This window comes from Amblyomma maculatum, chromosome 2, assembly GCF_055883805.1.
Source record: "Amblyomma maculatum isolate TAMU_Amacu chromosome 2, ASM5588380v1, whole genome shotgun sequence".
Taxonomy (NCBI): domain Eukaryota; kingdom Metazoa; phylum Arthropoda; class Arachnida; order Ixodida; family Ixodidae; genus Amblyomma; species Amblyomma maculatum.
In genome coordinates this window covers 68,700,812-68,726,367 of record NC_139345.1, presented here as the reverse complement: position 1 = coordinate 68,726,367, position 25,556 = coordinate 68,700,812, and the positions used below count along the sequence as shown (strand labels likewise).

Sequence of the window (25,556 nt, the reverse complement as noted above, 5' to 3'; positions counted from 1 at the left end):
ACTTACACCATAGAAATAGACGGGATTTTTTTCTCTTGAGTCGATCTGGTGTGAAATAATGTAATCATGGGGATAATCAATTAGAAAGAAGTCAAAACAACTGCATGCTCAACCCATGACCTCTGAATTTCATGTTAGCTGTTCTATCCTCATCAATAGCTTGAGGGCTTCACACAGCTCCTGCCCTCTTCATTAGATCACAATGGCTGGGTTCTACATGTGTCTTGATTTAGTAAGCAAGGCATGATACATAATGCAGCTCAATGACTACAGAAAACGAAACAATTATTATTTATAATCTTTATTTTTCTGTAGACCAGATAAAGAAAAAATATCACTGCAGCCGTGCAGGAGCAAGTCTGGAACTTTTCTAGAGACTATGTACATTCCAACTGTCAAGGCAAACAAATGCAGATGCGACTCGGCCGAAGCAGTTGAACGTGCTGCAAAGTAATCCAACGCAACTTTCTCGCACATTCAAAGCAAAGTAAGTCCTATAGGCATTTTACGTGGAAACAAGACCTAACAACCATTCAGTGCTGGCCTTTTTTTGTGCGTGCATTAATGATTATGCACAAAAACAAAAATGTTTGCAGTTGACTGGAATGAAAATTTTCCTCGTGTGCTAAGTAAATAATCTGCTAAAAAGTGGGTTTGCCATCTTGTCTCGAACAGGCGGGACAGATGTACGAGCACAAAACATATAATTGCACTTTTAAAAAATTACCTTGTTATCGATATAACTTGTGATAGCATGATAAGTCACATTTGGACTTGATGAATGATAAGGATTTGAGCCTTTGCCACTTTGTGCATGCGACTTGCACCATCATGCAAATGGAAGGTTGCAACAGGTACAATAAAAGGACAAGATGACTCCTGTATTTTTAGTGCACACTGCTTAAGGATTCAGCAGCACTACTGGATCGGTAAAACGGAATAAATTACAACAGGTGCTTCCAGGCTCTGTAATCACATTCCTAGCACCCTACACAGGCAAAAGTCAATGTCATTTCTTGCACAGTTCATCAGATGATTAATGTACTTATATACAGGCCAGACAGTGAACAAAGCACAACTCTATTGAACAGCCACCACGAAAAACGGTGCTCTCGAGTCGCCACATCCTGAATGGATACTTCTGTATTCGAACGACCGTGTACACATTCTAGTATTTGTGTTTGCAAGCTTGACTTAGCACATGGGCAAAAACATATACAATGTGCAAGCTTGGTGATCTTTACAGCAGCCAAGTGATGCGCAAGTGATTAAGCAAAACCAAGAACTTGAAGTAAACATATAACTGCAAATTATGAAGAATGCACAGGAAAGAACTTGGCACTCCGCAAGCACTGCCATTCATTCCCATGTGTTCATCATAGTATGTGCTAATAGTATATCTCCGAGCAACGGCAATTACTATATAGGCTGGTAAAAGACATCTCTGGAAATAACCTCAGCGCAAAGAAGTGGCTGCCTAGTATGATTTACTATGAAGAGACCACACAATTCAGATAGCATGCAACAAAGAAAAAGAACTACAGCTACATGCTGGCTTTAATGTTCTTGCTTTGTTGCATGTTGTTTCAATGACCCTCAACATCATGCTGTCTTGCATGGCACAAGACTGCAGGCATTTGGAAAAGATGCAATCGGTAAGGCTGTCACTTCGGTTATGATGGTTGTATTGTTTTAATTTAAATCTAATTTTCTTTTTAATTAATTGAGATTTCACTGCACATCATTTCAGTGATGAGATGAAAAAATGCATGGCACAACTCCATTTGAAGACAAAGATGTAGAAATGTGTTCATATTACCCAATAATCCATCTTACCTTCAGGAAAAAACTGCACTTTACAAAATCTATGTAATAGTACCTTTGTGGCAATGACTACACAAAAAGAAATAGTGAAATCGGTCTGTTCTGGTGGTCACTGCAGCATGTGAGCACACTGCAGGCTGCCCCCTTTTCTTCCCCCACATCATATCCCCAATTTCCTTTACTCTCTGCAAAGGTTCCACAGCATCAGCATCACAACAGAATGTACTGCCTCTTAAACCCACAGGTGAAACGAGGCTATGGAGGGAGCTCGAACGCCACACTATACATACCACAGTCAATCTAAATCAGCCAGCCATATGCCCCCAACTTTCATGTAATCCAGCTATGCTAAATTTCAGTAGAAGTTAAGGCCATTGCATTATAAAGACAGCTAGAGCAGAAGATACGATAGCAGTAAAGACAATGTTGTTTCTTCAATTAAAACTCACGAGGCACTGTTTTCAGCAGCACAAACACTCAATACCGGCGTGATCGAGGATTCATATCAGCATCTTAGCTAATTGGTTAGCGTACTTCACTTGCCAATTCTTAAAAAAGATAGCAAATGAATGCAATTCATCTGGCGGTACACATTAGCATTACAGCAGCTAGACGACCATTTTGCGACTTTGAATTTGCTTTCACAATGGCAATTGTGGTAACAGGATGTTGGGTAGTGGTGAGTAAAGGCCTTTGGAGAAGAGTGGAGGTTTGTACGTGGGTGGCGGTTGGATACTCATAGGTGGAAGATGCACCTTCATGAGTCCAGAGGCAGCCTGGATGGAAGGAGCAAGCTTCACAAGCCCACACCAGCGTCGGTGCCAGACACTTTTGCCATAACAACACATTAAAAAACGAAACGGAGCAAGGTAACATGCCAACCCTTAAAAGACTGCTCGAACAGGTGGCATGTGAACGAGACGAACTCAGATAACAGGGGAAGATATGATCTTGCAAACAAATGCTCAGAGATTTTACGAAAGTACATAACAAATTGGAAACTACCACAACTTTAACTCCAAATTCTAAAAATAGTGCCTGCTTAAACCACTGATTGCATATTTACGGTACCTAATGCAACGAAACCTGCATACAGAAACTGCAGAATGCACACCAAGTAAGCAGCACCAAGTTCATATGCCCATCTTATTTTGGGCATATGAACTTTTTACAAGTCTATTTTCAAACAAAAGTCACTGAAGGCTGTATGTGATGCGAGCAAGCCCACTATCGTTTAGAAACTGTTCTCGACTGGTACTAATATGGTGCCATGCTGGTGATGGCTGTCGAAGCTGAGCACCCTGTATCCAATGCCTTTTTCAGCAGTCAATTAACACTCAATGAACAGTAGAGAAAGAAAGGCATGTCCTCCAAGTACAAGCGATAAAAGTCTACCTGCAACGACGACTAATGTTATGATGCTGCAAGGCATGCTTTGGAGTTCCATATTGACACTGCTTCTAAGAAAATGCTTACCAAATTTTAAACAGGCCCGATATGGAACGCTGACAACGTCACCACGCAGCCACATCACTAGGACAACCCCTCCATACATCCGGACTGCTTGCTCAATGAAACTAATAAAAATAAATAATATATTGCTTGCACTTCCTTTCTGAATGCAGTCTCTCTCCTTTCATTCACTGGTGATGAAATGAATGCAGCTGTGCCATGCAAATGGTACAGCAAATTTTCTCTCCTCGCATTTCCTTGAGGGTATTTCATTGTCTTGCTAACACTGCAGCCTTTTCCTTAGTTCTATGTTTCGGATTTATTGCGCACACTATAAAAAAAAAGGCTCTCGGATGTGTGTGTGGCAACAGACACCAATAGCGCCATTATTAACAGATGGCTAGAGACTACATTGGTAGAGGTGAGCGAGACTTGCATCGGTTGTGAAATGACATTCTTCGCAATCATGGCAACTATGCAACCAGAAAGCCAGTCATCCCTTTCAATGGGCACAAGAGTACACATTGTGGTGCACACCCAGTTGAGTTCAGAGATGGTCTTTACTGAGAGCACAAGCGATGCAGGTTTTCTGTGGCAGACTACGCAACCAACTTGGCCATGTCTATGCATCTGTATACTGTGACCACCTAAGACCACATAAAAGCCAGTGTAGCTCATGACACGTCCTCCTTAATCCCGAGCATAGAACATAGAAACGGTACATTTCGTGAAGCAAACACAAGCTAGTTTCTCCGTAGATCTAGAGTAGAGAAAATAAAAGCGCACTTAAAACACAAAACTACATTTTCTAATCCTGCAGTGCCTTTAGTCTGTCTTTCCAAGAGGCAGAACTTAAAAGTAAATTTGTCACATAACCAAAAGTAAAAAAAAAGCAGGCTCACCACTGAAAGCATTTCTGGAAGTATGATTCTCTCCGCGTCCCAGAATACATACTCCAAGTTGTGCCACTCAAACAAAAATACCACAATTAGAATTCCACAGACTGGCTAAAAGCCTATACTATGCACAGCCACATGCTGCTGACGAGGAAAATTATGAGGTGGTGTTACATGTATAAAAGTTACAGTAAATGACAAGACAGTATATATTCTTTTAACTTTATGCCACATTAGTCAAAATATTGATGCCGGCATAGCTGCAGCATCATGAAGGGATTGGACCGAGTTAATCTGATCGACTTTTCATGAAGGCGACAAATTAGAATGCAAAAGGCAAAATGCAATGCAATATGCATTTCACTATTTCAGACAAATAAGTCCGCACATTTTTGCAAGCAATAGTGCATAAGGAGTAACAAATTAGTTTCGAGGGTCAAAGCCAGCAACACTATCTCGTTTAGCTTACAAATTCCAGGCTACTGTAAACTTGCTAGTGACAGTAACACACATTAAGGTTACAAAATTTTGTCGTCCAGCAATATCTTTCGCATCTCACTCTTGAAAAAAAAATGATACCACACAAATAATTGATGGAAAGCTTCAGAAAAACTCTCCTCCATTTAATGCATCCCTTTCAGTGACTCTGCAGAAAGGGATCTGCCCTTGGTTAATAATCTCAGAGATATCCTCTTGCTGTTGCAAGTGTAATAGTTAAGTCTTCTCCACCTATTCACAACTACATTTAAGCTTTCCTGCCAGTTCATAACCAGTAGGATGAGTTTTATTGTGCACTGGCACTGGCAGTTAATGTGCTCCTGGCTTGGTCTGTATAGAGATTTCACAAATCACTCTGCGTCTTGGCCCTTTCCAGGAAACCTATTTATGAACTTAAGATTGCCACATGGCGCAACAAGTCCAGCCGATTCTTCCAGAGATACTATTATCGCAATGTCCACAATGTGATACGCCCTCCCCCTGGCCACGTGTGCGTGAGGCTAGCTGGACAGGTTTCCCAGTGAGGCACAAGGAAATCAGATGCTATGACACCAGCAACTTGTGGTTGCCACTGCTTTAACAAGTGGTGGAGCTCAAGCAGCTGAGAGTCTCGCACAACAAAAACTGCCACACCAAAGCTCCTTTTGTCCTGTGAGCACTAAAAGAAAAGGACCACTCACCCAGCAAACAAAGAGAAAAGGAAAAAGTTTTCTTCAAAAGTAGCACACACAAAGCATCCATCTTGACAACACAGTGAGGAGGAGATTGACTTCCGACTTTGTCACACAGTAGCCACACTTAGAAACCCCGGCACTTTCCCTCACAAATTCCATTAGCCAAAGGCTGGCTGAAGAATTCCTTGAACCTAAAACGAAATGCTCGATAGGGGGAGGCCATGCAAGGGGAAGGACATAGCTTCATAACACCGTGGCTCAGTGGCTCCGAACAAAGCTCTCCAGCTGACGGGGCACCAGTCCTTCGAATGCCAGACCGAAGCGCACGATGGCACGCGCGCACAAACACTGCAGACCAGTGAAACGAAGAGGGCTGCAGTCCACCAAGTTCGGCGCGTAGTCCAGGGGCGTGCGACCGGTAGCGTCGGTGCGGTCTAGGTGTGCCCCTCGAGCCAAAAGTTCTACGGCGGCGTCTCGAGAGCACGGTTTGCTGCGTGCTGTGACGTGCAAAGGTGTGCGGCGGTCGTGGTCGGTGGCGTCGGGGTCTGCTCCAAGCTCAAGCAGCAGCCGGACAAGGGGAGGTGCTGGAAATGCCTCTTGGCAGACGGAACCCAGCACCTGGCGGCTGCTTAGGGGTGCACGGCTACAGGCAAGGTGGAGACAAGTCTCGCCTCTCGGGCCCCTCAGGTCCAAGTGCACCAACCGGTAGGCAGCACGTCGAAAAGCTTCTTCTTCCACACTGCACTGGGCCTGTCGAACGGTATCAAATGTTGCCCAGCATTGTTAGCGAGGCAATGTGCACAGCAGACATTCAAGTCAAAGCCTGTCCTTACTGCTGGAATTGATTCATAACAAGAAATAATAATAATAATAATAATAATTGGTCCACAGGAAGGGAAAGGCGCAGTATCTGTCACACTTGTTTCTGTGGACACCTGAACCGCACCGTAAGGGAAGGGAGTGAAAGTGGATAGAGAAAGAGGAGCCGTAGTGGAGGGCTACAGAGTAATTTCGACCACCTGGGGATCTGGACGCCTCTTCATTTCGCCTCCATCGAAACGAAGCTGCCGAGGCCGGGATCGAACCCGGGTACACCGGCACAGTAGTCGGGCGTCTTACCACTGCACCACCCCGACGGGGCAACCCAATTATTTTCTTTTATCTACTATATGTTGCAAAAAAAAGAACCAGTACCTTTCCCTTTAGCCTCAGCAGATTTCCACTGGCCTGGAATGGCCAACAAGCCCTTTGTTTCTTGCACCCCAGTAAAATGTGAAATAAATGTCTCTCCAATTTGCCATCCTCCAGTGCCCCAAATGGTCAGCTGGAACCCCAGACCACCAAAGTGAAACTTGAAGGAAACTGCAAAGGATTTTGATATACTGATAATTCAATCTATTAAACCGTGAATATGATGTACCCACACTAGGAACGAGATTCCTGTTACAACATGCTGCCAGCTGGCATAGTTCAATATAAGCAATAATAACCAGGCTCACCTATTAAATCTGCTATGACAGCACTGCCCACTGGAATGACTGGTGCACAATATTTCTGACCACTTAATAGTTTTCAAGGAGGAGGGCAAATGCCCTTCTTACCCTTCTTATTTTTTCGTTCAAGTTGAGTTGAATACAAAGTAGAGACAAAAAACACATTCTCAAGGGACATACTGTGCAGGGGTTTCACAATGCCTGTTGGGCAGCCCGTGTTGTCCTCTAAGACATATATGAACCCCCGTCTTCTCAGCAAGGCACGATGGATCAGTCATGTTGTAAATAGTTTTCTCGTTACTTGTTTCTTCTTGTTTTAGTTTGGCTAGATAGCGGGGTTTATAGGGGCACAGTGACGTTAGTGAGGCTGCGAATTCCAACCCACCTCTAGGTTCTTTGCACCTTGCCGATGTCGGTTCAAAAAGAATTACAAAATTCGGTGGGTGCACGGAAACGAGTCCATTTGGTTTATAAAATTCTAAGATAAAAAAGAACAGCACGTCTAAGCTGGTGTGAGAGGGAGCCCCTCTCCCATTTCGCTCGCCCAGCGCCCGACTTGGGTGGAACCTATGAGAAAAGCAGCTTTCTGCTGACACGTCGGAAGCTATCCACCATGGTTGCCTGTCCAACTACATCTGTAGCCGCGCTTTTTGGCAGCTTCGTTACCATGGTAACAGCAACCATGTGTGTTGTATGAATGCTGAGGTGTCGGGTTTCGCATTCCAACCCTTGGTTACGCTGACGATTTCGCCATTATGGCGGAACTCGCTGAAATGCCGTTTTGCTGTTCCTCTGGCGTTTATCACTGGTGCTGCCGTGGATCACTTAAGCGCTACCTGTGTGAAAGTTCGGGAACAAGAACGCGAAAGCGGAGCCGAAGTAGTGGCGTACAGGAGCCAAGGCGAAGCCTATCACGTACATAGACAGGGCCAGCAAGGAGGTGATTTGGCGGGAACAGCTATATGATAGCTCCCTGGGCAGTGGGCTGCTGGCGGAGGCCCACCGTGGAGTGCTGCGGACTCGGCTGTAGCGAGCACGCTTCACGAGCAATCTCGACACAACTTGCGCCATCTGTGGAGCGTCGGCAGAAACGATCAGCCACGTGATTTTCGACTGTCCAGTGATTTTGCCGACCTCCAAGATCCGAACGTTGTCAGCTGCCTTGGGATTTGAGGAGCCCGTGGAAGTGAAGTATCTTTACAAGCACTCCAAGAACATACGCAGAACTAAAACACCTTTTATTTATTTTCTGCACAGTAAATTGAAGAACACTCTATTGTAAAATCTAATGTACGTGCTCGACCAATCAGTGAAGCAGCGCCCGAGCGGCCCAAGAAAAAAGGAAACGTCATATCTGTTAACGAACTTCGCCGTCGTGTGTCGCTCACATCGCTGCCAAAACACTGATTGTAAAACCGGATTAAAATATTACGCGCTACGATTTCGCCGTTATGATTGGGCTTTGGGGCATCGGAAAGGTGTAAAGAACCTAGAGGTCAGCTGGAATTTAGTGGTCTGGCGAACGTCACGGCGCCCCTTTAACGTCCCAAAGCGACTCAGGCTATGATAGACACCGTAGTGGAGGACTCCTTCTTTAACGTGCACTGACATCGCCGAGCGCCAGTGTTCTGTGCGATGTCAGTGCACGTGAATGCTTGAGAGTCGAAATTATCAATACATCAAGAACCTCGATTTCATCATCAATGAGTGTTTCCTCACATCGCCACCTGGATGAAGGGTGGCGAACTCAACTGAGCCAGTTGAGTTTCCCCTTCAGGTAGTGATGTGAGGAAACACTTGATGAAATTGGGGTACTTAATGTATTGATGATTCGGACTCGCAAACATTCACATTACTCAAAGAAAGGAACGGTTAACTATTTATTTACAACATAAATAAAACAAGAAGAAACAAGCAAGGAGAAAACTATCTACAACATGACTGAACCGTTAATGGAGTCTGGACATTGCCTGTCCCTTCCCCACGTGCCCTTGGACTGTTCTGGCCACACTCCGGGATGGCGCACTACAAAGCCCTCTGGTTGGCCAGCACGGCGTGACAAGGAGCCGGTCGCAGCCGGGTGGTAGAGTCTGAAAGGTACAGCGACTAGTGCGAGACACAGGGTACAGACGTAGCAGCAAGGTATGTGAATGGCACTTCGCCCTCGGGGCCTGTGCCGAGAGACATTCGTGTGCCTTGCTGAGATGATTTCTACCATCAATCCAAGAGCCTTGTGGCCTGCCCTTGTGAAAACCCACCCAGTTTTTCTAGTCTTACCGGACTGCATGCACTAACCTTTGTCGTGGCACGCAACCACTGCGGTCCGCTTTTGGGCTGTGGTGGATGCCAGGAACGAGCAGTCTAGGGTGTGTGGTATAGAGTTTTTGTCTCGTAGCTTCCTACAATATAAATTCACGTACTGTGACTGTTGCAGATTCCCTTCAGAGTGAGAGCGCACGAACGCGGCAAGAGCAGACCGGACCTTTTTAGCTCAGTACTCGAACCTTGCTGTGGGTCTCGCTCTCCGCCGTGCATGGAGGGATTGAAGTAGACTCCCACAACCGAGTGAGATTAGCAACTTAAGGGGGGACACGGGTCTTGCGGACCAAAAAATCGCGAAAAAATCACTTTTTAGAAAATGTGATTTGCGAAATCAGTAGCTCTTTATCTACCTATCTGCTAAGTTTTTCATCTCTAGGGTCGGTATTTTAGTCACAATGCCAATTTATATAATCGATGTCGCCCAAATTTGGGCCGAAAACGACCCCCGAAACAACCATTTTCCGCGAGGCGTAGCTCCCATTTTGTGCGCGGCACCGTAGCCATCTTGGTCTCATTCGAAAGAGCCGCCTTTCGTCTTCAAATTGCCGCCTCTGCTGTTTACATTCGCCCATTGGTCGCATAAAAAATAGCAAAAAAGAAAACGTGGCATTTGCAATCCCATTGGCTTTCGGGGTGCACGTGACGATAAGGCGTCCCCGCATTGGTGGAGCTGGCTGACGGCGTCTGCTCGGCGCGCCCGAGCCGCGGGGAGACGGCGGAGACGTGACGCCGGCCGCGCTTGGTTCCGAACCGCGAGGTGCGTTCATGGCAAGGATTTGTGAAAAAAGTGAAAAAAATAGTTGAATAATCATCTCAAGTGATGCCCTGCCCCGGCTGTGCGCGCTCAGGCCGACGGAAATCGTGCGCCGAACGATCGTGTGTACGAGCCTGAAGTAGGCCTAGCGTGTTCCCCAGCACGGGGGACTGCTACTGCCAGCGGTCGCACCCGCCGCGACAGTGATAACGCTGGCCGCAGATGAGCAGAAAGATAAGCTCAAAACAGGAAAAGCTTGAACTCGCGCCAACTCCAGCAACGAAGCGGTAGACGGATTGTGTTCGTAACGATGACGGCAGCGCGGCGGACAGTCCGCTTGGCGATGCGGAGTTCACGATCGTCAGATCTAAACAGTTTGCCGAGATTGGCGAAGCGTAAAACATACGGCGGCGATATTGGCATTTAAAAAAGTGAACGGGGATAAGGAATCGCCGTCAAACTTATTCTCCAATGCGTAAACTGCGAAACACGTCGTCTTCGTAGAGCTCGCCGCGCGTTTGCGCCGATCGGACCTCGTTCATAGTCCTTAGGGAATTCACTTGCTTCCAGTGCAATGCAGAGCACTGGGAAGCAGCAAACAGCTCCAAATTACATTTCTTTTCCGCAATAAACATTCCTCACCGCGGTCTTGATGCGAGGACGTAGCAAAACGACGTACGAAAAAAAAAAAAAAAAAAAAACGAAACGAAACGAAAAAGTGACAACTGAATGTGGTGCAACTGCAAATCAAAATGAAAGAGGCGACACTTGGACGTTGGAAAGCAAAGAGACTACATTCTTGAAGGTTTATAGCCATTTTAAATTGTAAACGTGTGCATTGCACCAGTGAATGTCTGAGAGCAGAGAGGAAGCGTGCTTCCTCTGCAGCTTTTCAGACTGCAGCAAAACGAAAGCAGAAGGGCAAACCCAATGCAGATTACTGTCCAGGAGCCTTCTAGGCCACAGTGGCCTGCATTTCTACAGTTTTTGTTTGATTAAATTAGTGTTTGACATTACAATTCGTTTTTTCCATTTTTCTCAAAATGAAAATTTTGCCTACCCTTCTATTTTGCGGGTGGCATTGTGGCTCTCCTACTCGTTAGATTGTAATGATTTTTATTTTTACTGGCTCCTGAGTGTTAAAGGAACACAATAAAGCTATTATACAAGGTCTCAACTGCATGAAAAATTTTTAAACATACGAAGATGTAGAAAGGGGGTGGTTGCACTTGTGAAGCTGAAACTTAAAACTTCCATAACTTTGGCTTGTAGTAAGGCAGGAGCACAAAACTTGTTTTATTGTGTTCCTTAGACATTCAGGAACAGATCCATGTGCATTTTAGCAATTTCCCTTCAGTAGATATTTTTACAAGCTTCCCGCAAGTCTGGAACAGCAAGGTTGCTGTAACTACTCAGCAAATTTATGTAGAAGAAAACTAACAACATATTTGAAACCAGCACAAGAATTTACATAAACCCTGCAAATTTCATACTGACAGGACAAATATTAAGAAAATTTTGCTCAAGACCCATGTCCCCCCTTAAATGCACCTTGCTGCACATTTCTTATTCAAATGCAATCCAAGTGCAACAGCAACCGACTGTTTTCGCATTGTTCAAAGCCACTGCCAATAAACTTGAAACTCTGCAGGTGCTTCAGATTTGTGCTTTAATTTCATTTTTGCTTGTCCTCCATTCTGGCGCAATGTACTGTGACGACCAACAATGCACCAATGAAGCATTTTCTTGCTTGTAATTGACAAGGGGCAACCTATTCCCAATGAGAGGAAGCAGATGCATGCTAGAGTGAGGTATCTGTGCATCATAAATGCTCCATGCACTTTAGCATGCAACGTCACGTGAAAAATGCACATCTCCTAGAAATCCCCACTGTGTGTGTGTGTGTGTGTGTGTGTGTGTGTGTGTGTGTGTGTGTGTGTGTGTGTGTGTGTGTGTGTGTGTGTGTGTGTGTGTGTGTGTGTGTGTGTGTGTGTGTGTGTGTGTGTGTGTGTGTGTGTGTGTGTGTGTGTGTGTGTGTGTGTGTGTGTGTGTGTGTGTGTGTGTGTGTGTGTGTGTGTGTGTGTGTGTGTGTGTGTGTGTGTGTGTGTGTGTGTGTGTGTGTGTGTGTGTGTGTGTGTGTGTGTGTGTGTGTGTGTGTGTGTGTGTGTGTGTGTGTGTGTGTGTGTGTGTGTGTGTGTGTGTGTGTGTGTGTGTGTGTGTGTGTGTGTGTGTGTGTGTGTGTGTGTGTGTGTGTGTGTGTGTGTGTGTGTGTGTGTGTGTGTGTGTGTGTGTGTGTGTGTGTGTGTGTGTGTGTGTGTGTGTGTGTGTGTGTGTGTGTGTGTGCGCGCGTGCGTGCGTGCGAGAGAGAGAGAGAGAGAGAGAGAGAGAGAGAGGTCTGGAGCAGGCCAGCACTGCCTGCGCATGCCACCTATGATTCCGCTTCCAGCCGGAAAATGGCACAAAGCTCCCCGAGAGGAATGGTTCAGGGACTGACAAAATTACACTGCAGTAACTCAGGTCACTTCCACATAGCCACAGTCAACGTGCAAATTCATTCGGCCAGTCACATTCGGCGGCCTTCTGAGAACCTGTGGCAGGTCAACAAACCCCACCTGCAGTCGGCAAAGCAGAGCAGCCAGCTGCAGCGCAATGATCAGTGTACGCTGCACAGCCTCTGCTGGCTCTGGCACGTGAGGTCCGGCTGACACAAGCTCATCCACAGCACGCTCGAAAACTGCCAGGACATCTCCAAACTCCACAGGAGCCAGCTGGCGTCGAGATGGTCTGCCGAAATGCAAAATAAAAAAAGAGAAGCAATCATCTCGGGGTCCAGTTTTTGCTTCTGTTTCCATTTTTCACACATTTCGATGGCCTGCTAACAGCAAGATGGATATTGTGACATGCAGGACTGTTGCGAGCAATACCCCCTTCCCCTAAGCTGTAACTAGCAGCTAGATGATTTCAGTAGTAGCAGGCAGCTCTAGCATTGTAAGGCAATTCCTTTTTCAAAGGAACCAAGCCTTTGCAGCAGAGAAAAAAAAAACTGAGCACCTTTAATGTCACGTTTATATTTCAATGCACTGCACACAGCAGATATCCAACGGTGACAGAAAACCTCAGGGTTACAGTCAAGGAAGCAGCAGCCCACCAAAAATCAAGTTACTGTAAGAAGCATGCTGCACCCTATCAGTGTATTCATCAAACGCCAGATCATGCAGTATTCGTGGACACAGTTGAACATGGCAATAAGATAGGTAGCGATGTACCAATATTCACAGCTTCAGAACATCAGAACAAATATGTTGCTATTCAATTCCGTAGGTGAACCAGATAATGCAATGCCAAACACCTTTTTTTCTACAGAGTGTTACAACAACAGTGACCGTTGACAACTAGACTGCTGGTACCATTCATAATGCCCATACATAGCCTCCAAGACTGGGCACCTAACAGGGCTTAGCACACTCTCTGTGGTGCTGACTCTCAGAGGCCTGGTTTGCAGCTTGTGGCTCTCTCGAGAATTTACAAAAAAGCAAATTTTCCTGCGCATATGATGTGAGAGTGTTGCATACCCCTAGGTGAAGATCCATACTGCCCGCTTTGCATAATGCATCAATAGTGGGCTGTACTGCAGCGCCACCATTAGTGCTTTGCCTTGTTTTTTTATTATTATCATTATTTCTTTTTTTTTGGTCACACGCCTCGGTAACAAATGTTCTGTACATATAATGAAAATTCATACCAACATTTAATCTGTGCTCTATTCTGCTGTTATCCAAACCACACACATGTTTTGATGAAGAGCCTTCACTATTCACATTCCATTCGATTTTGAAAAACCACTGTAGCTTCAGCACGAGTACTCCCAGAAATATCCTCATACAGTTCATACCTTGCCGGCCTACCCTCTGCCATCATGAAGCAGAAGAGCTCGGCGAAGGACAGTAGACTGCTCTGGGTCATGGGGCTGAATGGCTCAAGGCAGCGCTGCTGCATGTCCAGGGCGTACAGCCAGAGAGACACGCAGCGGCCGAAGTCCCCAAGGTCCGCGTAAACGGCACCCCGGTAACGAATGTAATACGCCGTATCTGGATGGGCCGGGCCCAACACGCGCTCTCGCACCAAGAGGGCCTGAGAACGGAAGAAGACCAGAAGATGAATCTCAGTGAGCGTACAAAGAGTTACGGAAGGTTATGGCACAAAAATGAGACTAAAATGAAGACCAGAAGAGGAATCTCAGTGAGCGTACAAAGAGTTACAGAAGGTTATGGCACAGAAATGAAACTAAAATTGAGTTTGCAAAAGCAGCACCTGGCTTCCCGGATAAGCTACTGACAAGTGGCACTGCTGTGAATAATAATTTGTTCATGGGAAGAGAAAAGTGCAGTACCTGTCACACTTGTTTCTGTGGACACCTGAACTACACTGTAAGGGGAGTGAGGAAAGTGGGAGTGAAAGTGGAAAGAGAAAGAGGAGCCATAGTGGAGGGCTACGGTGTAATTTGGGGACCTTTAACATGCGCTGACATCGCACAGCACACAGACACCTCTTCTTTTCGCCATCAAAACGCAGCCGCCACGGTCGGGATCAAACCCGGGTACTCCAGCACAGTAGTCGGGCATTTTACCCCTGCACTACCACGGCGGGGCGCACTGCTGCAAAAGTAGCAACATGTTTCGCCTTGGATATCAAATTAAATACACCAAAGCATCCCTCCAAAATACTAGTTGACAAAAATAAAGTAATTTCAGACTTTCACTTCAACATACAAGAGCAATGGACAGCTTTTTTTCTATAGGAACAACAAATGAACAAGACATTTTCGTGTCCATTTCTGCTAGTAAACAAGTCTGAAGTCATTACATTCGAGCTCATGTAACAACTGCCAAAACATTTATATACATTGTAACGAGGCTGATTAGGCAATTTGCACGGCAATATCTTTACTGACATTTGCTACCGCAAAGGCCAGAATTCCTCTCGGAAAGCTTGAGCTTCGTTGTCTTCGTCACCACCTCCTTTCGCGCTTCTCGTTGGTGTTCCAAATGTCAACTATTCGCCTTACAATACCCCCGCATGAAAAGACGCCATCCTGGTGGATTAAGAGGAAGACACAATGACGGGGTCATAGTTTTGTTTGAGGCGGTCAGTGCACATAATTTCATGTCTTCAGCGACAGTGATCTGTCAAAGGCGTGGGGGTCTCGACAAGATAATTAAAAGGCAAGTTCGTTGAAGCACACAATAAGGGTTCTGGTATTTAATGAGCAGTTTAGTTGGCTGGCCTGAGCTGGAAGAGGACACCCATAGCCACAACAAGAAGTCGGGACGATAAGCAGATGGCAGACATTAGAAGAGCGTGGTTGTTTTTCTGGTGGTGCTGGTCTCGAGCTGTGATCTGATGGGTGATCTGACGGCACTTTTCGGCAAAGGCAGCAGCATAAGGAATGGTTGTCAATACAGAGGTGTCAGCACGTGATGGCAGCTGGCAAAGCAGCAGTTTCCGCATATTGGATAAGATGACCGATGGCAACAATGATCCACGCATTTCCTGCAGAAGAGCAGGGAAGAGGCCCATAAAGGTCAATTTCAACACTTCGAATGGTCAAGCTGGACACGGTAGAGGCTGCAGAGGAGCTGGAGGATGTGGTGGCAGGTTGAGCACCAAGCTGACCCACTTTAAATTAAGCTGCATCGTCTAGGTAGCAGAGAAACGTCTCATTTCAGCTCCCAGAGGATGTTGTCATTGGCACTTGCCAATGGCCAAAGTGGAGGTCCAGCAAAGAAAAATATTCTGCTCCCTGCAAACAGTCAAGGGCTTCATCAATACGAGGTAGAGGCTAAACGTCCTTCCTTGTAATTTTGTTGAGCTGGCAGTGGTCGAAGCCGAACTGAATGGAGATGTCTCTTTTCTTTATGAGCATGACTGGTGACACCCATGGGCTGTAAAAGGGCTGGATCACTCCACGCTCGAGCACTTGGTCATCAATGTTGCGGCGTTCAGCGGCCGAGACTTGGTAGGGGCGCTGGCGCTGGGGTCCACGGGGGCCGGTGTTCATACGATGGCGAGCAGCTGCTGTTCGTCCCAACAAAAACAGATTACTGTCAAAGGAGGCACTGAATTACTGAAACAAGGCAACGAGCTGGTCGCACTGGAGAAGTGGCAGAGAGGCGTCGACAGAACGATTGGTTAAAAATATCAGATGGAGTCGAGTCAGTAAATCCAATGGGAGGAGTGAGGGCAGAAATAAGATGCGCTCTAGTGTCATCAATAAATCAATAACAGTAGAGGAGTCAGTGGGATTGATGGCATCAACAGTGCCAAGCGATTCTCCTCGAAGTAAATTGTGAGAAAATGCAACAAGTTGGCGACAGGGAGCACTATTATAGCACCAGAAATTGTGAGCATGGCATCCAAGAGCAGCACATACTTGCGATGCGCACAATGGACAGAGGTTGTATACATGACACCAGTGTCACAGAGGGCAGCACACGTCACAGGCACAAGAACAGAAGAGAAAGCACGAGAATGGGTGTAGCAGGAGCAAGGGTTGCATCTATGAGCGTCACAAAGCAGCAACAAATCAATGTGAGCATGTGCACAGTCGATAATGGTATAATGTTTAGACAAAAAGCCCAATCCGAGGATTACTTCATGATAGGAGCAGGCGAGAATGACGAATTGAATTAAACGGTGTAGAAGATGCCTGGTATTATGAACTGGACGGCGCATGCAGCAAGGGGTCGAATCTGTTCAGTGCATGCGGTTCGCAGTGAAATATTGGGCAGTGTAGTCACTTTCTTAAGTTTGCGGCACAGGTTGACTGACCAGTGTCAGCAAGCACACCAACGGTAACACCTTTGACAAAAGCTCCAATAATGTTGACAGGGCTTAACATGGTCACTGAGGGCATAGTTCTTGCCTCCGGAACTAGGGCGCCTACTTTTCCACCTGAACAGGTGGTAAGCGGTAGGTCATAAAAGAACAGGGCCAGCAGCAAAGAGACTACGACAAGTGTATGTGTGAGTCGGAACGAGCCAGGGTGATGCTCAGATGGATGACTAAACACTGGTTCGGAGACAGGTACGTCATATGCTGGCGCGGACCCATAGCTGTAAGGATGGGATCCACATCCACGGCACCATCTAGCCGCATGGCCAGCTACACCGCAGGCATAGCAAATCGGGCAGTTATCTTGTGTTCAGCATGGATTCATAGTGCGTGGAACCGATGCGAGGACGATCAGGCTTAGCAGGCGGCCTAAGAGCCATGGGCTGCCACCTAGAGATGACAATTTTGGCATAAGTCAGCAAAGTAACAACCATAGGGATGAGTTCATGGGTGGTAGGATCTCAACAACCTGCTCCTGGATGATAAGTTGTAGAGGGGGCGACAGAGACATTGGGTCAGGCCGGCAGGTAACCAAGGGAAACTAACGAGTCAGCTCTTCCCATCAAAACTTGGATTTGCTGGAGAAGCATTGGCTGATCCTTAGGAGGGCCAGGAAGGTCCAGAGTCAAAAGTGTGTCTTCCAAGCAAATGCCAGGCGCGTCATGAGACGCTTTTTTCGGAGCTTGTCAAAGCTCTGATACAAAGAGATAACATCAGAAACAGTTTAGGGGCTCTTGGCGACCCAGCATCTGAACTTCGTCACCTTCAATATCCTCGAGGACATGCTTGATCTGGTCTTCATCAGCTATAGCTGGACTAAGGCGTTCACATAGGTTGACAACATCTTCTTTGTGAAGTTTTCACCTTTCTGCTGGGCCCGAGAGCGCAACCGTCGTGCGGCGTGAAGTTTCCAAACAGCAGGGGAGCCGAAAACCTCTGTGAGACTAGTTTTGAGAGCCAGCCAAGTAGAAATATCAGCTTCGTGGTTTAAGGATCGCAAGTTGGCGATGTCAGTCAAATAGAAGATCACGTTGGTGAGCTTAACGCTGTCATCCCGGTTATTATAGGCACTCACACGTTCGTAGGTCAGCCAGTCCCTCACGTCTGTGTCCCGTGTGCTGCTGAAGACTGGTGGTTTGCGCTGCCGCACTGGTCCGGAAAAGATGATGGCTCTTTGGGAACAAGTGGGCCAGGTTGGATCGTGGTGCCATCAAGGTGAGACTTCAGAGCTCCAGAAGAGGAAAATGCAGCACCTCCATCAGGTGTTAATTGTGCAGAGTAGGCAATTTGCACAGCAATACCTTTATTAATACGTTGCTGCTGCGAAGACAAGCATTCCTAGAACGAGCTCAAGCTTCGTTTTTTTTTTTTTTTTTTTCACTTCTCGCTGGTATTCCAAATGTCAACTATTCATCTTACAATATATTGATGTTTTCACTCAAACATTACCCCCACATTATATACTTGTGCAAATTTGGTATGTACTCCAGACCAAAAAAATCAGCATTCAAAGGTTAAACCCGAACTTGTATGAGCTGGCCTGAGCTTGAGAATTGCTGAAAGCCAATATTTGCACTTACAAGGAGCACACACTAATCTGCTGTCATCTGTTTCTGATCACAAAAATTAACAGAGACTTCAAATCAACAAAACTGTGAACATGCACACCTGCATCCGCATCTGATCTGGCTCGCAGAGAAGGTCATCCAAGTCAGCTGGCGAGTTGGCCTCCATTGCATGGCCATAGGCAGCAGTGGTTGGCCTCAAAGGTTTTGGCATTGGAGGGTCAAGAAAGCGCTCTTCCAGGGCCCTGCATAAACCACATGTAGACAGACATGTTCGATTACAACACAATATAAAAAAGCAAACAAGCGAATGAGGTATCTAGCCACTCCCTACACAAGTGAAAACACAGATACAGTACACACACTTAGAGACAGCACTGAAGCACGAGCAGCCCTCAGTGCAGACTGCAGAGCACCTGTTTTACGCTATACCTCAAGACAAACTTTCTGCTCATTCATTCCTTTTAATATCTGACATGCTGGCCTTTAGGTCTTGTTTTTGTAGTCTCTACAATTTTTTGATGTTTGCATATAACTCCCCTCCCCCTCCCCCCCTTTTCTTTTTTACTCTGCAACTCAGGCTACGAGGGACTCTGTACCAAAAATTTCTACATTTAGGATTCTTTAACGTGAACAGACATTGCATAATACGCAAGAGGCACCTTGCTTTTTGCCTCCATTGAAAACTGGCTGGCCGCCATGGCCGGTATCAGATTCTATATCTTTGTGTTAAGCAGCCAAGCGCCCTAATCACCGAGCCTAGGCAGTGGGGCTGGGAAGAGAATGAAGACGGGAGTGAAAAAAGAGGGACTGTAGTGCACTGCTCCAGATTAATTTCAACCAGCTGGGGCTCTTAATGCGCCCTGACATTGCACAGCACACAGGGAAGCGCCTCAGTTAAAAGCGCAACTACCATGTATGCACAAAAGCTATTTCACTTGCACAATGCATTACATCTGCTGCTAAGCCAGTCGCACTAAAGAACTGTGGCCTCAAATTCACTCACTCTACGAGCAAACCCACTCCTCAAAGATGTCTAAAATAAAAAGGCTCTAAACGCTAAAAAAGGGGCATATCAAGCATAAACTATGTGAACAATTTGCTTAAGTAAATGAGGGCTACCTGGAACATGAAGCCATTACTCATACCCATGTCTTCCTGACTATGAGCCACGTCCAAAAGTCTGTGTGACAATCCCCCATCACAAGCACGCAAACCGAAAATGAAAAACCCGCTTGTGCTGCTTGCCTGCGCCAGACAGACAGGGCTCGAGGCGAGTCACGCTTCTTGTCCACATAGGTGGCTCCCAGCAGCTCCAGAGCTTCGATGCGCTGCTCTCGGGTGCAGTCAGGCAGGAAGGAGAGGAACTCCACTACGGGCGCATGGCCCGTCACTGCTGCAGCCATAAGGGGCGTGAGGCCATACGCATCCCGCTCAGCCTGGGCTCCATGCTCCAAGAGCAGCCGCAGAATGTCCAAGCTTCCAGACTCGGCACAGTCATGCAACGCAGTGTTCCCTGGGGGAAACACAAAGTTCCTCTTCAACTTGGCCCATTTAGAACACAGCAGCGCTGCCCTAGGCAGCAGAGAACCATACCACAGCAACTCAAAGGGGGAGCACAAAAATAATAGGACGCCGAACAACCTGCACTTAAGGACGCAAGTGCAGCATTCTGTATCTCCAAGCATAACAATGCCTTGTCACGCCTGCTGCGAAAGCAGCATCGAGCCAATATCAAGCCAAGCCAATCTTGTGAACACACAGCACAAACTCACTAATACACACACACACACCTTTGGCGCTTTTGCGGTTGACGTGGGCACCCTGCGCGACGAGGTAACTGGCAATGTCCAGGTGGCCCTTGTAGCAGGCAATCATGAGGCAGGTGTGTCCATGGCGATTGGCAATCTCCAGGTCAGCACCACGCTCCACAAGGTAGCGCACAATAGCAAGATGGCCATCGAAGCATGCAGCTCGTAACGGTGTGGAATTCGTCCGTGTGGTGGCATTCACACGAGCACCTCGCTCCACCAGCCTCTGCACTAAACTCAGATGACCCGCCGCTGCCGCACACCACAGTGGTGGAGCACCCTCGATGGTCTCGCCTTCAAAGCTCACCGAGCCCACCTACACACACAAAAGCCCAAAAATATTAATGCTTCATGATTGTCCAAATGCAGCTCCAAATTGCTTTCCAATGAGACAAACACTGTGTCTGAACTTAGAGTATGCTGCTGAATCAGAGCATGTCTATGTGCTATGTTTGCTCATGGTGGTTAGGTATCTGCTGAGCATAACATTGTGGTACCCGAGACCAGCAACTGCCTTTTGATGGAAGCAAAATGTAGAAATCCCTGTGCCAGTGCACACTGAAGAACATCAGTGTGATATAGACGAAGCGGATGCACGGTTTGGTGCTCATGGCATACACTCCATGACATAACACAAAAAAGAATAGAGTGCTTTGCATTCAGGTTGTGCCTGTGTTGATTCTTTTAGTTTGGTTTCGATTTGGTTTATGTGGTTTAACACCCCAAAGCGACACAGGTTATAGGGACACCCAAGTGGAAGGCTTCAGCAATACGACCTCTTGGGGTTCTTTACTGAGTAGTGACAATGCACAGTACACGGGTGCCTTGCTTTTTGCCTCCATCAAGAGAGGTCGAATTTAGTTCTATCCAAGTGCCAGATACTGGTGTGCCCCTGGTCCTATAGAGTTCCAATGCACATGCCACTCATGCCATATTTACATGCAACATTATAAAACATATTTATACATGTATAGTCTCTTTTTCATGATGTGGCTAAGCAGCCATATAGCATTCAACAACAGCCGACATTGGCCTTTAGAGCTCTGAACTGCAGCAACATTAGATAGAAAGGCACCTAAGTAATTCCCAATCAGCTCTTGCAATGTCTTTTGAACCCATTTTACTGATCCCAAACAATGCTCTATTTGCATTGCAAAGTGATAACAGAAGCTAGGAGAACTCTTTCTTACTTTCAGTTTTAGAACTCTTGGCGGATGTTTCCTGCTCATTGCTCACTCTGTGCCAAACCACTTACTCGTACAACAGCTAATATTATATGATTTAAATTTTCATACTACAGTTTAAAGCTTCTAAAACGTCCCAGGGGCTGAAGATTCCCACGTAAGAATGGCTGCAAATATACTGAACTATTTTCTGTTCCCTCTAACATAAATTCTGTTTGACATCACCTACAGTGTCTGCACTTTCAACTGAAATGCCTTGAGGCTAAGGCACCCATATCTTCCCCCTGAATCTATATGCAGAGCACATTTTGTTTTCTGCCCATGAAACGCCCACAAAATGAAGAAGCAAGCCTAATTTTCTGACTCTTATACAGCTACACACGTTACTGTCCCTCAGTTTTCTGCCTGTTTTGGCTGAAGGCAAAACAATTGATTTTGTGCACATTTGAGTCACATTTCCAATGGAGATCGAGGAGACTCTTTTGTGGTTTCGTGCTACGTGCAGCTGTCACTGAAATGCTACAGCACCAGAGATTACTCAAGCAATCTTGCCAATAAAGGGCCCTGTAACCTCAGGCGCGCACCTTGCACTGCTCCATTCCTTCTTTCACAGTATTTACAAGCAGGGCTTCATGCTCTAAAATGCTACAGGTTGGGACCTACTGCCCCATTCTCTTGGCACACCCCTCTGGCCACAACAGGAAAAAATTACCGAGATATACAGAGCCTGCCTCTTACAGTAGTCAGCTACCCCGTTTGCCAAGTATCACCCTGTGCGTCGCATGAAGCCAGCACTCCTTAATAAACATTTATGCAAGCTGCGAGTTCACTTCCTTCCCAGTGCTATGATTTTTTCTTTCAATTCCATCCATCACTGTTGGCAGTAAAGAACAATCTTTGCCTACCCACTACCTACACCTAGGTGCCATGAAAGTCGCACATTTTAAGTGCCTTAATGCCTTCATCTGGTTCATCTAGAGTGAAGGGTCAGGAAAACACATTCAGTATACGGTAAATTTTGCTTTCACTAGCGCTGGCTCTCATTTGAAACTGATTCAAAGAACTTCACCTCCCCCCATAAACTATGGTAGTCGGAAATTCTTTTTAGAAACACTTGATAAGAAATCCCAAGTCAATACATATCCTGCAGCACGATTTTTGTCATTCAAAAATAAATCTGCTTTGACATTTCTGAATTAGTTTGGTTGTCAGTTTTAATTTGTGATGTAATTCACTATTGCAAAAAAAGTTTTAAGACACAGCCTTGTACGTATTTTCAGTAAGCAATAATCTGACAATAAAGGATAAATAACAAGCCTAAATATCATAGCAAATCGAGGTTTACGCTTCACAGCACGAAATTACATTCTTAGCATAGAAGCTAAGCTACATACAACAATCTTGTAATCAAGAGCTATACAATGTAGCATACAATGGACACAAGGTAGAGGTGCAAACTGAAAGATCCAATTCCCCCCCCCCTTCATTTAAGTTTCATTTTGAAACAGTGCCACGCTGTTAACATGCCAGTGTTTATATCCCATATATCCCTAGCGTGCGTCTACATGCTGCTTGCAGTATACGGAAGCACACAGCTTCACCACATTGCACACTTTTCAGCAATGCTTCACGGCATGGATTGTGAGGTAAAGTGTCTTCAAAATGTGAGAGGGCTGTTTTATGAAGAGGCACCACTGCCGGCACACGCCAGTAAGTTGGCACAGGCACAGCGTTGCACTACGATAAGGGCAGTGGAAGCCTTTACAATTTTGGATAACTTAACGTTTCCAGCAGCGTGCGTAAAGTACAGTACTTGAAGAAACCTGTTAAAATGGTCCATTCTCACTTGGATTTTATCTGAAATGCAGACAACCATCATACAGGTGTTCATAAGATAAAATTACAGTAATGCAAATGGTTTTCAGCAGCTATTTCAGCTGCATTCAATAATTTTAACCTTTGGTGAATTGAAACATTTTTTTTTTTTTTCTGGTCCTTTGAAGGCCCAGTTAGAGTTTACAATAATGAGTTAATTGTTAGGCAAACTCCACAAAGAAATGAGGCCATTCTAACACTGGTAGTTGGGATTTATGACACAATGACTATAGGCTCCGCATCAAAGATAATGCCGACCAACAGCAATAAAATGAGAGAATTGATGATAATGATGATGGACTTTTATGGTACAAGGGCTTTAGCGAGAGAGCACCATGGCACAGGGTGTTTTTTCTTTATTCGAGGTGGGGGTCAAGGACCGATCTGCCGAGCATTTCACCCCCAGAGAAGCCGTGCACCATGTCAGAGGAAAGCTTGTACCCAATGCATCACCAATGGGTACCTCGCAGTGGCCATCAAACCCACGCCTTCTACATGCAAGACAGGTGCTCAAACCACTAGGTCTCTGCTGCGGTAAAAAATAATGAATCGCAGAAAACTTACAAAATGAGGCTCCTGTACAATCATATTAATCGAGAAGGCACTTATGAAACCATTAGCCTTGTGTCCCATTTATGGAATTTTCCTGCTGAACATAATAAAAGCATAACAGTTTGCTTCAGCAAAGTGATTTCATTACCTGCTCAATGTCAGCATTGCATCTGTCAAGGAGATAGTCTGCCACATCAAGGTGGCCATTGCGTGATGCCATCACCAGTGGAGTCGCTCCATTAGTTGTGGCAGAAACCAACCTCTGCACTTCCTCCTTCGGTCTATGGTCCAGAAAAACCTGCATCATCAAGGCTTGTCAAAATTTTACTAACCTATGCAGTGAGAACATAACGATCAGCATCAGCATTATGTTCTGCAGCGCAGCAAGACAAGGGCCAGACAAGTGCTAGCTGGCACTATGGAACACAACGCACACCCACTAGTCTGAACAGTCACCGTGAAGTTCAGCATCAGCAGCAGCTGCTAGAGAAGCAAGGAAACATTCACCACATTCAAAATGAAGTGATATGCACGCACGCACGCACGGGCGCGCGCGCGCGCGCGCACACACACACACACACACACACACACACACACACACACACACACACATATATATATATATATACATACGCACCGCGAGCCCATTGCAGGCGTCCTCATACATGACAAGTATTCTGTTGCACAGCCGATTTCTGCCCTCTTCATAAGGTACAGCTAGATAGTCTGAACAAAAGCAGGCATGTGTCAAATAGCGAAATAACGAAACACCTTTTAAATGAGTAGCATCGAACGACACTGCCAGTTTCGAGCCCACTTTTCACCTTGTACAGATACGCAGTGCGGCGATAGTCAGTGAATTACGTTATCACATAAAGAAATCGCAATGTGAGGCACTTTTCTGTCTCCGAAACGGGATGCGCGGTACGATAACTGCACGGTAGCCTCTCAATGAAACGCTAGATTTATTAACCGCCACAATATCCTCCTGCATCGATTTCGCCCAGTCGTCTTTGGTAGATGTGCACAACAAACAGTTTGATTGTTTTGCCGCTCCAGAATTCCGAAGTGAGTCACGAGCGGATACACATGGTTCCGGTGACTGCTGCTCTGCGTTAAGCACTCCGATAAGTGCAATGCCGCAGAAAATCTGCTTGAACTATTTTTTATACTTTTCATGCTTTAACAGAACAAATCTTTCACGCGTAATGCAACGGTCCTTTACGATGAGAAGTTTCAAGACTATCCTACAAAGCGCTCTAGCAGAACGAACAAAACAGCTGAGTCGGACGCGCGGAGACGTAAGTAGCGGCCATGGGCTCTTCGTATGCACCAACACGAAATCGACGTAACCACCAGAAATCCAACGTGAACATATTGATGGCTAAAGACCGAACCACAATACGTCCTGGTCATTTATTAACGCAAGTTTCTTCATGACTTTTGTTGCAGAACTAAAGTAAGGTCTAAGCCTAACAAAACACAAGACAGTGCTTTGTCAACTGAAACAAACAACCTACCTTAAGGCGCCTGAGCTTGCCATCTTTTGCAGCGTTGAACACGGCATTCTTGAACTCCATCATGAAGTTTACGTTTCGTTTCTATTGCTCGCAGGCAAGCTCAAACGCCCTAGGCCGGACCATAACTTCAACTTCGACAACACCAACGGAGCGACGGAGCTGGACTGCTGCGGTGGCCGCTGCTGGCTCCACCTTGGCTGCACCTCGGACCTCACATCACTCATTAGCCAATCCAATAACGGCGT

The 25,556-nt window shown here is 46.0% G+C and overlaps 1 protein-coding gene across 1 annotated transcript; it reads right to left on the bottom strand.

The window, feature by feature from the left end:
* Positions 1 to 285: 285 nt before the first annotated feature.
* Positions 286 to 25,502, bottom strand: LOC146198927 (protein fem-1 homolog CG6966). Its single transcript, XM_084594405.1, has 8 exons — positions 25,312 to 25,502; positions 23,940 to 24,089; positions 20,163 to 20,496; positions 19,618 to 19,885; positions 18,473 to 18,614; positions 13,806 to 14,044; positions 12,526 to 12,697; positions 286 to 6,094 (listed from the first exon to the last, which is right to left on the bottom strand). Exons 1-8 carry the CDS (start codon positions 25,372 to 25,374, stop codon positions 5,603 to 5,605), a joined length of 1,860 nt encoding a protein of 619 aa, XP_084450531.1. The 5' UTR covers positions 25,375 to 25,502; the 3' UTR covers positions 286 to 5,602.
* Positions 25,503 to 25,556: the final 54 nt, after the last annotated feature.